Here is a 13,603-nt window from a genome sequence, read left to right as displayed (position 1 = left end):
ACTAGTACCTCTATCTGTGTTTATGTTTTTGTGTAAAAATGTAATTTTCCTACTATTCCTAATGGAGTGTGTTTAATTCTTTTCAGGAAAAGTTATTATGATATATTGCAAGTTCCAAAAGGTGCTTCAGATGAACAGATTAAACGCGCTTATCGGAAGCTTGCGTTAAAGTATCATCCTGATAAAAACCAGGGAAATGAGGAGGCTAATAAGAAATTTGCTGAAATCAATAACGGTACGTTGCTTTTCTTTTGTTAATTATTGGACTCGTTAGGTGGTTTTTGGATATTAGTTTTGTTCAATTACCCCAGACCCCACTTGTGGTATTTCACTGGGTTTGTTGTTGTTGTAGTTTTGCTTAATTACTCATATTGGGATATTTTTCAGCTTACGAAGTGCTATCAGACAGTGAAAAGAGGAATATATACGACAGGTATGGGGGAGAGGGTCTTAAGCAACACGCTGCTAGCGGAGGAGGCAGAGGTGCAGGAATGAACATTCAAGACATATTTAGCCAGTATGTTGAATTCCTAAAGTTCCACTTCATCCTCAAATTTTATTTTGCGCAGTTGATATTCATTTTGCTCATTTAAGAATCATATCCGTTCAACGGTTGCATATTCTTGCTGGAATGTAATGGACCCGAAAAGAGAGACCCCTTCAGCTATATCTGATTGATTGATTGGATGGCTGTGATCTTTCTGTCATAATTGTGTAATGCCACAGGATAGAACATAAAATTAGGTATCAAGTCGCACCTTCTAACTTAAAAAATGGCTTTAAAACACTGATCTTGAGCTAGTTGTGGTAAAGGTCTATCAAGTAGGCACATGGCCCGTTTATATAATTCTTTTTACAAGCATAAGCTTAAGCTATATTAGCGGTTGTAGTTTCAGTTTACTCATATACACAATCATAGTTGGTTCTCATCATCTGGTCACCTTATTTAATTACATTGTGCTGCAAGGCTGCTATATGAATTTATCTTCCTTACATTTAGCTATCTAAAGAATTTGTCCATTGTTTGTGGATTTTTGATATCTAGTGACTGACCATTTTTCCTGCAATATGGTAAGAGTGGTTTGTTTGTTTGTCTTTAATATTTGTATGGTAGTCTAACTGATGTTTAGATGCACTTGGATTTCTTATATGTTAGAAGAATAGGTCCCATGTCTAATCTTTCGAATCACTATTGTTGGTATTCTGGTTCTTACTTATAGTGAAAATTATATGGCTCATTATCATGGCTTTTTTCTCTTGAATGCTTACAAGCTACTCTCTAAGGTACATTCTAACTCTAAAATGATTTCAACATGAAATATTTTGATAGACTCAGTAACCAGCACTTTCACCAATTATGATGGTAAGAAGCTCCATAGACTGAAAGTACATTGTGCTGGTGCTAAGTAAAAATTCCTACCAAGATACTCTTTCTATGTTAAATATTTCTTAGTTGCATTGTTTGTGGTACTAAGCTATGCTCTATTCATGTATGTCAGACATGTTTCTGTTAATCTTTGCTAAGTTAATTGCAAACATTGGTTTCCCATGTACGTTTTAAGAGATAACTCTTATGCTCATCTATTTCTACTAGGTGATGACGCCCTCTCTGCCTTATCTTTTCAGCCGGTCGGAAAAGTTAGTAGTTGGTTCTGTTGCTTGCTTGTTAGAGAAGTACACCCTACACACACTTACTAGTGCCATGATTTTGGATTCTTCTTTTAAAGAAATAATTCTCCTTAGTTTCTCTGGTTTCTCCTGAAGTTGTTGGTTCGTTATCTTATGATGATTAAAGGTTTCGCATGTGCTATCTTTCTTGCTGACAAAATGAATAATCTCTGAAGGTTTTTTGGTGGGGGCTCAATGGAGGAGGAGGAAGAGAAGGTTGCGAAAGGCGATGATGTAATCGTTGATTTGGATGCAACATTGGAAGACTTATACAATGGAGGCTCCTTGAAGGTGAATTCCTGTGAACTAATCTGCACATCTGTTGCTAAATACTCCTTGTCAAGTTGACATCATCGCCTCTCTACTATGGCGAAGGGTACCACTATCTAGATTGTGGAAATATACATGTGCGGTTTCAGAAAGTTATATGAAGCTATCATATGCTTTCCATGTGTCTTCTTTTTCCATTTCACTTGGCATTGCACTGTAAGAGGATCTGAGCTGTCTCATCCTTTGTTGTGTGTCGAACAACTCATGAGTGACATAAATTAGAGATTTGGGAAGGTAAGTTGAGAATTATCTCCCATTGACATTGGGATACTCTCACGTACTAGTTATGGCTAAGAAGTTATGAGAGGACCAGTCCTTTCAGGCACAGCCATTTGGAGTTGTGATTTCACATAAATAGTACTCCCTCCGTTCACTTTAACTTGGCACGTTTTGACTTTTCACGCCCCTTAAGAAATAATAAATGAAGTGCATAATTTACTATGATACCCATATTAATTGATGCATATTTTGTTGGATTTAGAAATTGATTTGAAATGAGTAATAAATATTGTGGGCATAACAGGAAACTTCTCTTGATATGTAAAGTGACAAGTAAAAATGAAAATCTATTTTTAGTATACATGCCAAGTAAAAGTACGGAGGGAGTATAGGATTATAGTTGTTATTCACTGATATATTTGTCTCGCAGGAAGGCTCTAGTAGCTACATTATGTATTTCTGCAGATTTGCTGTGTTAAATGCTAACGCCATCGATGGAGCTTTCAGTGACCAAAAAATGTCTCTAAGCCAGTGTTGTGAAGAGCGTGAAGCGAGGAAAAGCGACAACCCCCATTTCACGAGAAGCGAGAAGCGAAGCGCTCGCTTTTTTTAAGTGAGGCGGAATTAAAAAAATTAAAATAAATACTGCACAACACATTATTGTAAGCAAATGATCAATACTTCAATTAAAAAACTAAAGAGTAGCATCAATTGAAGCACAAAATGAGCATCATATTCTTCTATAAGAACTAAGAATAAAAGATATAATAATTGCGCAGAAATTTAGGGCAGAAACTGGAAAAACTGGGCAGAATTTTTCTGAAAAAAATTCGCCAACATTTCGGCGCTTTTTGGATGTTTAGAAAGAAAAAAAAGAAGAAGAAGAAGAAGAAGAAGAAGAAGAAGAAGAAGAAGAAGAAGAAGAATGAAGATCAGAAGTCCAGAACATACCTGTTGAAAGTTGTTGTTGTACTCTTGAAGAAGAAGAAGAACAACCCTAGTTTGAAGAAGAGAAATCACTGCTGTTGTTTGAAGTTAATGAAGAAGAGAGGAAGAAATTGTTGCTGTTGTTTGAAGAACCCTAGTTTCTCGCTGCTATTGAAGTCTCGAAGAAGTCGAACAAGTCCAGACTGATTAGAACCAAGTTTTTAACAAAAATAGGGCTTTGGATAATTTTTAAACAGAGAAGAGTCCGCTTCTCTCGCTTCTTCTCGCTTTTTACATAGAAGCGGTCGCTTTTTCTACCAGAGTCGTTTTTAATGGCAGAAGCGAAGAACTGTGCGCTCCGCTTCGCTTCTCGCTTAAAGCAAGGAAGCGCTCGCTTTTTTAATCATTGCTCTAAGCTAGGGGTGGAGCTAGGTAGACGCGGGGGTGGGGGGTGGGGGGGGTTCAATTGAATCCCTATTGTCAAAAAATTATACTGTGTAAATAGAGGAGTAACTATTTATTTTGCTTATACATAAAAGATTGAATCCCCTTAACATAAGGGAAGATTCTACTGTAGTGGCAAAGAGGGTTCAAAATTAGTTTTAGGTCATAATATTATATCCTAGAGTGTCACATTCTTGCATTTCTTGAATCAGCTTGTTTAAATTCCTGGCTACGCCACTGTCTAAGCCTAGAATTTCTTTTCTGGTGATATCAACTGTCATAATTCTTCTACCGTGTTGTACTTATCAAGAAATTTTTCCTCTGTGTTTGGTGAAAACACAGGTTTGGAGGGAGAAAAACATTTTAAAGCCGGCACCAGGTAAGAGGCGGTGCAACTGCCGAAATGAGGTATATCATCGACAAATCGGTCCAGGAATGTTTCAGCAGATGACTGAGCAGGTATTTCTTCGGTCCACAGTTCTAGATGTCAATTTCAAGCTTTTTGGTGCAGCATCTAGATTATCTTAAACTCTGCAACTATGCTGTTCAGGTCTGTGACCAGTGCCCCAACGTGAAGTTTGAAAGGGAGGGCTATCACATTACTGTGGACATTGAGAAAGGAACGCGAGATGGTCAGGTGAGCTTTCTTCTACATTTTTGACTTGCATGCTTGATACTGTTTGTTAAGCTACTTACATTCTTTATTTGTTTGCAATGATCCCTTTCTGATGTAGATACTGAACATAAGCCTGTGTTTATGCATTTTGATATACTTTCTTCCTTGTACCCTTTTCACTTGCTAGTACTCTCAGGAGCTTCATTTGGCTAGCAGAATAATTCGCTTTAAATGTCCTTCTGGCACCTTAGATCAGTCTACCTAAACTGTTAAAGCCATTTACTTTTTTACTCTATAGTAAATAATAGCCTTTACTAGATGCTGATTTGAGGTGCACCTAAGTTCATCCAAGAACAGTCTGATGGTGGTTCATTTGAAAGCTCCACTAGGCTAGTCATGTGGTGCACTTTGATATGAATGTGATTTACAGTTTAGCATTTACAATTTATATCTTGTCTATGACATATTATCTTTCACCGTAAAGAAGCTTAATTCGTTGTTAGTTCCTTTCTTAATTTTCTGGAATACAAGGAAATAGGGGTGTTCATGGTTCGGTTTGGATCGGTTTTTCCTTTAAAAGAAACCAAACCAAGTAAGTCGGTTTTTCAAATATTAGAACCAAACCAAACCAATTAAGTTGGTTTTTTCTCCATTCGGTTTATGTTTTGTCGGTTTTTTCGGTTATTTGTCGCTTTTTTCTTAAATATAAGACATACACTACCAAACATATATTCCGGCGATCACATTTTCAACGTAACACTATCAAATCAATTGCCCTTTGAGAAATCTATTATTGACCAAGATATATTGATGATAACTGAATCAAATAGTGAAGAATAATTTAAGGACTCAATTAAATATATATTATTTTTAACACGAAATGGATTCTTACACTTAACAAAAGAAAACTACCAATCAAACTAGAATGTAAAGGTAAAGAACTATACCAAAAGTGCAAACTATTAACATTTACCATTAAATTTTTGAAATTTTGTATAAAAATATACAGATATATAGGTGTAATAATAAATTTGAAATAGCTACTCCTATAGTCGGTTTGGTTCGGCTTTTTTCGGGTTTTTTCTGATTAAAACCAAAACCAAACCAAATTTGATCGGTTTTTAAAATTCAAAACCAAAACCAAACCAAACCAAAAAGTATCGTTTTTTTGGTCGGTTTGGTTTGGTTTTCGGTTTGGTTCGATTTTTCGGGTTTTTATGAACACCCCTACAAGGAAACATTTCAGAATTTCTTTGGACCTGTCGAACTTTTCTTGTTTAAAATTGTGAGCTAGTCATATCATGAGTAATCTTCTAACTCATTTCTCCTATTTAAGTGGGCTAAATATTTGCTTGAAAATTAGATCATAATGTTGAGGGGCATTCATTTTCTTTTTGTCTAGAAATGGTTTCTCTTCATGTCGTGTCTTGCTAGATTTGATGCCGAAATGGTAGGAAACTCTTCTTGAGCCGAGGGTCTTTCGGAAACAGCCTCTCTACTCCTTCGGGGTAGGGGTAAGGTCTGCGTATACACTATCCTCCCCAGACCCCACTAGTGGGATTTCACTGGGTCGTTGTTGTTGTTATTGTTTGAATATGTTGGAGCCCTTAAATAATAGAACATTCTTTTTACAGGAAGTGGTCTTTTATGAGGATGGTGAGCCTAAGATAGATGGTGAACCTGGAGACCTGAAGGTCAGACATTTATTCCATGCTGAACAATTGACTTATTTCATTATGATGTACGCCTTGACTCTGACTTATATTGGTTCCTTTTCTTACTTTGGAACAGTTCCGCATCCGTGCGGCTCCTCATGACCAGTTTAAAAGAGAAGGAAACGACCTTCGCACCACTGTTACTATAACTCTGGTAACCTAGACATACTTAGTTTTACTTACCATAGTGCTTTGCAATTTGCCCTTTTATTCACTTGGCGTAGAATTAAACATTTTAATTTACCAAAAGCTGAAGGTTGTTAAAGAAGATTTAAAGTAACAGATTGATGCTATGCTGTTTGAGAGATTGAAATCCAGGAAACATGAATATAAATTCAACTAAACTGACACCTGATACAGTGCTAGTAGAGATGGCAGTGCAAGCTCTTTGTTGGTATAATGGTGTTGTTAAGTGATTCTTTTACTTCGATTCAGGTGCAAGCTCTGGTTGGTTTTGAGAAGACCATTAAACATCTCGATGATCATCTGGTGGATATTAGTTCAAAGGTATATTTTGTCCATACATGTCTGACAGACTAACCAACCATACTTATCTGTTTGGCTATATGACTGTGTACTGAAATGATTATTGATATACATACCCTAGGGAATCACTAAACCAAAGGAAGTGAGAAAGTTTAAAGACGAAGGGATGCCACTGCATTTTAGTAACAAGAAGGGTGATTTATATGTTAAATTTGAGGTTCTTTTCCCCACATCATTGACGGAGGACCAGAAGAAACAGATCAAGGAAATTCTTGGTTAAGATACCCCATAATAGACTATTTCTTTGGTCTCCAGTGATGAAAATCCGTGCATCTGTTTGAAGCTGCACCGTGCGTCTGACTTGCTATAACCTTCCAAGCTTTTGTGATCTTAACTTTCAGGCCCTTCTATCGAATTCATTTTTCCTTCATCTTTTTTAGGGTGGAGGTGCTCATTTGAGGTATAGAGTAGAGGCCATTATATGTGTATCGAACAATGATTGTAGAGTAGATGGAAATATGTATAGGTGCTGCATCATTTTGGAGTCCTCTATTTTGTAAGGACAGAGGATTTTAATCCCGGATGGTTTATGCAAATGACAAATGTAACGTCGTGTTATTCTTCTCTTCACTCCCACATAATGCTGACTCAGGTTGATATTGCTAATATGCTGGGTTTACTCAAAATGTTAATTTTCAGGCCTCCAAAATATAGATTTGAGTCTTGGGTAACAAAACCCACCAAGCCCATCTGAGGAGTCCCTTTGTGGACTTGGATTGCTTCACTTGTGCAGGCTAACGTAAAGGAAATTACCAGCTATGTCCATTTATAAGTAGCTCATTATAAAAATTGGTCAATTGATAAAATATTATTAATATTAGCCAAATTAACCAATTAGCTATTTATAGCAAAAAATTATCAAATTTTTGCTTTATTTTGAGTGGGTGTTATTAGAATAGATTGGGCACAACTTAAGGAGCTTGAATCTCAGTTTGGGATGATTTGGTGAAGTTTAGAGGTGGTTTGAATTGAAAATTCGAAGTAAAAGCTGAACATGAAAAAAATGATATGTGTATCATTTGTGTATCACATATGTATCATATTTGTATCAATTGTGTATCATATGTATATTCAGGTATACCTGTGTGTGTGATACATGCGTGATACATGTTTGATACATGTGTCGCAGAAGACTTTTTTAAACTCGATTTAGTTACGAATTTTGATACAAAACCAGTCCAAATCACCTCCAATCTTCCTCAAATTTTGTGTATTGACTTATCTATATATTTTCAATGAATTTCAACTATACCCATTGAAAAAGTTTCTTTTTTGTTTAGATTTTTGGAATATTGTATAGATTTTTGTATTTCATCACCTTATTTGCTACCCCGTCCATGAAATTTCCTTTTCGTCTTGTATCTAATGTTGCTAATCACGCTTAAAAATATGGAAGGTGATTTTTGCATGTGATTCTTTGAGAGAAAGAACCCTATTATTTGGTTTTCAATTTTTGTTGGCTAGTTTTGGTAAGTCTATGACTAATGGCTAGAGGTTGGTAAGTTGAGATTTATTTGGGATATTTATGTAAGTTTCCCTAAAAACTTACTTGTGCTTGGTGTTTGCGCAAAATTTATAAATATAAGACATGTATTATATATATATATACTCTAATATTTAATTATTAAGATAAAACTGATTGATTTGACGTAAATATTGAGTGCGGTCAAGTGTGGTAGGTTTGATGAATGCTTCGACCGCTTGGATCCTTGTATTTGTTTCGAGGTTCCATAGTAGCTAAACCTGTCATATCAAGCCTCCCAATACACATGTTACCCGTAATTTAGGATTTTGGGCCTCTCGGCCATGTAACACGATGAACGAAAGCAACACTGCAAATTCGATCTTTGAGAAAAACAATTCTAAAACTAGGCGACTTGTTTTTATCTTATAGCTCAGCCACAATAGCGAACTGAGTAATTATTAGTTTGTCACATCTAGGTGTTCCATTTACTCTTAAAATAGGAGCTGAAGTTCTATTACTACTATGTAATAATACTAAAATCATCGATAAAATTGTATTATTGAAAATCTTGAATAATGTTTCATCACAAAAGTGGGTCCAAGCTACATTTTTTATAGGAATAAAAAGAAAGAGCCGGAAAACAGAGAAGTTTTATTGTGTGTCTCGCACAACTTACAATAGTGGTGTGAGACTCCTTTTTGTCTCACAAATTTATGGACCCCAAATCTTACACTTCTGGGTCCACAAAAATCTGGGTCCACAAAACTGTGAGACAAAAAAGATGCCTCATACAACTGATAACACAAAATAAAATTTTCCCGGAAAACATGAGAAATAAATTCTACTTTAGACACGATTTAAACACCAAGTCAAAATGAAAAGTGTAACAATTAATTGACGTTGAAAGCGTATTTATTTTTGAGGCAGGAAAACTATTACAAGTAGACAGTATAGCGGAGGGTTGGAACTTCGAAGCTGACCTAGAAGCTAAACCTGCTTTTGGGTTGGTAGGCTGTGAATGCTAGTAGTTTGATGTCTTCTTATAGTACCTATTAAATTTCTTAAAATCTTTCCTTATGAAGTTTATCCTATCAAGGAAAGCAAAGCAAAAGCATATTTAGACTTTGTAAAATTTTAGTGTTTCTATTTTCACTTTTAAGCTCCGACTCCTTTTTTAGCCGAAATGACTCTAGAAACTTTTTTAATCTCATTTCATTTGAAACCCTATAACATGTGCAATGAAATCCAGCACTTAATAATTTTGATTTAAAATTCTCTGCCACTATATCTGGATAATGTATGGAGTAGCGTGTTGGTCAGTCAAGAGCTCTCATGTTTAGAAGTTGCAATTAGTAGAGATGAGAATGCTGAGATGGAAGTATAAGCATACTAAGAGAGATAAGATTGGGAATAAAGATATTCGGGAAGGTGAAAGTGACTCCGGCTGTGGACAAGAGTGTTAGGTTTCGTGAATGGGTGTGAATGGGAAATGGAAGAGACGCCTATTGAATTGCACCTCTTCATTTCACCCTTTCATAGCCTCTAATTTCATAGACAATGAAAGGGTGAGATGAAGAGGTGCAATTCAAAAAGTGTCTCTTTCATTTCCCATTCACACCCATTCACGAAACCTAACAATCCCCACATGAATGGGGGATAGGAATATGTTTAAAAAATATGCAAAAAACTTGTGTGATTTGCATGTAAGGATTAATCACATATGGATAAGTAGGTTTTCCTTTGAACTTTCCGTAGTGAACATATGTCGGAATACTCGGTCAATCGGTAGATTTGATATCTTTGAACCGTCGAGCTTCCTTAATCGTCTTTGGTTCTTCTTGTTGTGTTTGTTTCAGCCATGAACACCGTCTGATTTCATAAGTGCATAGAGAATTGGCCTTACAGAACTCTACTTGATCGTCGAGCTTTGGTGCATACCTAGACAACCATAAGTCACACAATCAACTCTTAATCGTCTTTGGTTCTTGTTGTTGTATTCATTTCAGCCATGAACACCGCCTGGTTTCATAAGTGCATAGAGAATTGGTCTTACAGAACTCTACTTGAAGCGGCTAACACTTCACACTTACATAGGTGATTCCTAAACGTGTTATCCCGTAGATACACTATTTGACATACCCTGTATCAAACTTAGAAACCATTAAAAAGCCTTAATGCTTTGTCCTTGGTACTAAACATTGTTTCGTCACGAGAAAGGACTTAAAAGAAATTTTATTTGACAATGTTGAACCGTCATTAATGACTTTGTTCAGGCTCCTTGAACCTAGATCTTGGGATCTCCAGTCTTCTAGGTAGAGTTACCACCACAATGACTTCTCCTCGGCCATAGTCTCATTCCCTTAGATGATCTTTCAACTACCTCTCTAGTTAGGACTTTTTTTAAATGGATCCGACACTTTATCGCTTGACTTCACATAGTCAACTATGATAATTCCCCTAGAGAGTAGTTGCCTAACGGTTTTATGTCTTCGTCGTATATGACAAGATTTTTCGTTATACATAATGCTCCTAGCCCTTTCTATTATCGCTTGACCATTGCAATGTATGCATATAGGTGCCAATATTTTGGGTTAAGATGGAATTTCTTCAAGAAATTCCGGAGCCATTCAACTTCTCATCGGCCTTGTCTAAGGTTATAAACTCATCCTCCATTGTAGAGCGACAATACACGTTTGTTTAGACGACTTCCATGACACTGCTCCTCCACTGAGTGTAAAAATATATCCACTTGTGGATTTAGTTTAGGTTGATTCAGTGATCCAATTTGCATCATTATACCCCCCAATAACCGCATGATACTTATTATAGTGCAATGCATAGTCATAGATATGACAGTTCAATGCGAACTTCCTTATGTCGTAGATTAATACGTCTCGACTTTCTATTGCGTATCAGATTATTGACTACATTTAATGTAGCAATAGCATATTATAACAACAGCTGGAATGATTGGCATCAGTTGTGGACACAACCTTTTAATATAACACATTTCGCAATCACTCCGACATTTTCAAGTATTTGTATGATATTTATTCATACGTCTATATGATACGCAAATTATAACACCTTCATTCATGAAATAAATCCAACTTGTAATGGATTTTGGTCATGTTCATCGGTTGGTTCACCTCATTATAGACCAACGTACTAATACATTCATTCATGAGCGGTCATGTTTATACAGAACATACAAAAGCACCATTCGTGAAAAGTCATAACCTTCAAGGTGACACCCTTTCATAAAAGAGCAAAACATTATAAATGTTCAAGAAAGAGCAAATCATTTTTAGAAAGGCATGTAAATAACTTTCGAATTTGTAGTTTTATCACTAAGAATGAACAAGTAATGAATTCACCGACTATCATATCAATATCCACTAAGGATTGGTAGGGTTCAAAAATTATATCATTTAGACATTACGTCTAACATTGGCTTTTGTCATGCATAAGCTAAAAGCCACCACATTTTACATATTTCATCAACAATCATCTACATATAATCAAATAATGACTATATGATTTGAAGTATTCTTAACGTAAACACATTTGCTTAAACTCACTAATTTTTAAAACCATTTGACAATATTATTTGATCAAATCCCGCATTTCATTATTTGGGTGCTTCTTTTGGTCTGTAAAGTGACATAACAAGTCGGCACACCTTTTTTTTCTCTTCGGGAACCACGAATCCTTCAGGTTGTTCCATTTAAATTTCTTCATCTAAATCTTAATTTAAGAAGGTTGTCTTCACATCCATTTCAAGAGCATACAATGTAGGCAATGCTACTAACATCCATATGTCGTAATACTCATAACCGATGAGTATGTGTTAAAATAGTCAAGGCTTTTTATTGTCTATATCCTTTGAAAATAACTCTTGCCTTATACATGTCAATAATGCCATCATCTTTTATTTTCCTCTTGAAAATCCATTTGGAACTCAATGGTTCGTTACCTAGAGTAAGATCAACTAACTCTCAAGTATGGTTATGTAATATGGATTCTATCTGACTATTGACTGCTTCTTACCGAGGAAGACATAACCTCTTTCAAAGTTTGAAGCTCATTTTCCAACAAGAATATCAAAAAATCTGATCCAATGAAAGTAGTTGTCCTTTGACGTTTACTACGTCTTTGATTCACCTCATCAAGTGTACCGTATTAATATGAATGTCAGGATTTTCTGATTTATGAACCAAAAAATGATATGCCTTACTATTTGTTGCATATCCTATGAAACGCAATCAATAATTTCCATTCCTAACTTTACCCTTTTGGGTTTAGGAATTTGCACTTTAGCTAAGCACCCCCGCACTTTAAAATATTTAAGTTGCGCTTTCTTTCATTCCGTTTTTCATATGGAATGGATTGCGTCTTGCTATGGGGAACTCGACTGAGTATTCAGTTAGCTGTAAGAATAACTTTCTCCCCACAAGTTTTGGGATAAACCAAAATTTATCAACAAGACATTCATCATCTCCTTTAACATTCTATTTTTTCTTTCTGCAATTCTATTAGATTTCGGCGACTAAGGGGCTGTCATTTGATGAATAATACTATATTCCAAATGTATTTCTTCATAAGGAGATTCACATTCACCACCCCTATTACTTTGTATAGCCAACCATATGAACTATTGTTTGTATCACGGCATAGCCAGAATTAATAAACTATGAAATTTTTAATCTGCAAACTGTTTAATATCTGACCCAGCTAGATGTAGTAAACGATAAAGCTTTTAATCTTCAAACCGAGTAATATATGATACAACCAAATTTCTTATTATTTTTCCTGTAAGAATAACTTTCCCCTCACAAGTTTAGCCTCATTTTTCAGACATGAAAAATTTAAAAATTGCTCCCCTATTTTCTACATTGTTGCATTGTTTTTCAAATAAATATAAGTGTCAAGTGTGATTTGCTCCGTTTATTGAGTTAGCTGAAGTTCTGTGATTTGTAGTGCAGCTATCACAGAATAGTTATTCCGTTCTATCCTGGGAGGAACTAATCCATAACATTGGGCAACAGTGAGGGGGTTAAATTCCTTAAGGACAAATAAGCAACTTGTGGGCTCGGAATTATCTAATGCTCTGTTTATTGAACTAACATTTTTCTTTTTTTGATTTTCTAATATTGAATACAGACTACTAACAAAGGGTGCCTCAGTGAGAAGTTATGAGAGGTTGACCATAGTAGGTATGAGGAGGGGTAGAGGTAGGTTTAAAAAGTATTGGGAGAGGTGATAAGGCAAGATATGGCACATTTGCAACTTACAGCGAACATGACCCTTAATATGAAGGTAAGGAGATTGAGAACTAGAGTAGAAGTCTAGTAGGTAGTGGCGAGTGTATCTTTTTCTTACCTGTAGGATCAATAGCATTATCATATTTCTTATACTTAAACTAGTATTATTACCGGTAGTTTTGCTTGAGTGTCTTATCATCTTGTTGTTGTTGCTATTGTTTCGTGTTACTATTTTCTTTTCATGGTTTATACATTATTATCAACTTTTCAACTAACGATGTAACTATACTTCTCATCAACTCTAAGGTTTATTAAAAATAGTCTCTATACCTTTATAAGGTAGGAATAAAAACTATGCGCACACTATCTCTCTTTCCCGACTCCACCTAGAAGATTTCAATGCGTTTGT

General features: G+C 35.6%; 1 protein-coding gene across 1 annotated transcript in view; it reads left to right on the top strand.

The window, feature by feature from the left end:
* The window catches only part of LOC109227226 (dnaJ protein ERDJ3B-like), a 7,374-nt gene extending 339 nt beyond the window's left edge, over positions 1 to 7,035 (top strand). The window contains exons 2-10 of the mRNA XM_019392296.1: positions 87 to 235; positions 388 to 517; positions 1,845 to 1,959; positions 3,931 to 4,047; positions 4,139 to 4,225; positions 5,839 to 5,898; positions 5,996 to 6,073; positions 6,355 to 6,426; positions 6,527 to 7,035. Of these exons, the coding sequence (XP_019247841.1) occupies positions 87 to 235; positions 388 to 517; positions 1,845 to 1,959; positions 3,931 to 4,047; positions 4,139 to 4,225; positions 5,839 to 5,898; positions 5,996 to 6,073; positions 6,355 to 6,426; positions 6,527 to 6,685 (967 nt within the window). The 3' untranslated portion in view covers positions 6,686 to 7,035. The remainder of the gene's footprint in view (positions 1 to 86; positions 236 to 387; positions 518 to 1,844; positions 1,960 to 3,930; positions 4,048 to 4,138; positions 4,226 to 5,838; positions 5,899 to 5,995; positions 6,074 to 6,354; positions 6,427 to 6,526) is intronic.

Source organism: Nicotiana attenuata, chromosome 6 (genome assembly GCF_001879085.1).
Source record: "Nicotiana attenuata strain UT chromosome 6, NIATTr2, whole genome shotgun sequence".
NCBI lineage: Eukaryota > Viridiplantae > Streptophyta > Magnoliopsida > Solanales > Solanaceae > Nicotiana > Nicotiana attenuata.
The sequence above is the reverse complement of the archived record's forward strand: the minus strand, read 5'-3'. Positions and strand labels throughout refer to the sequence as shown.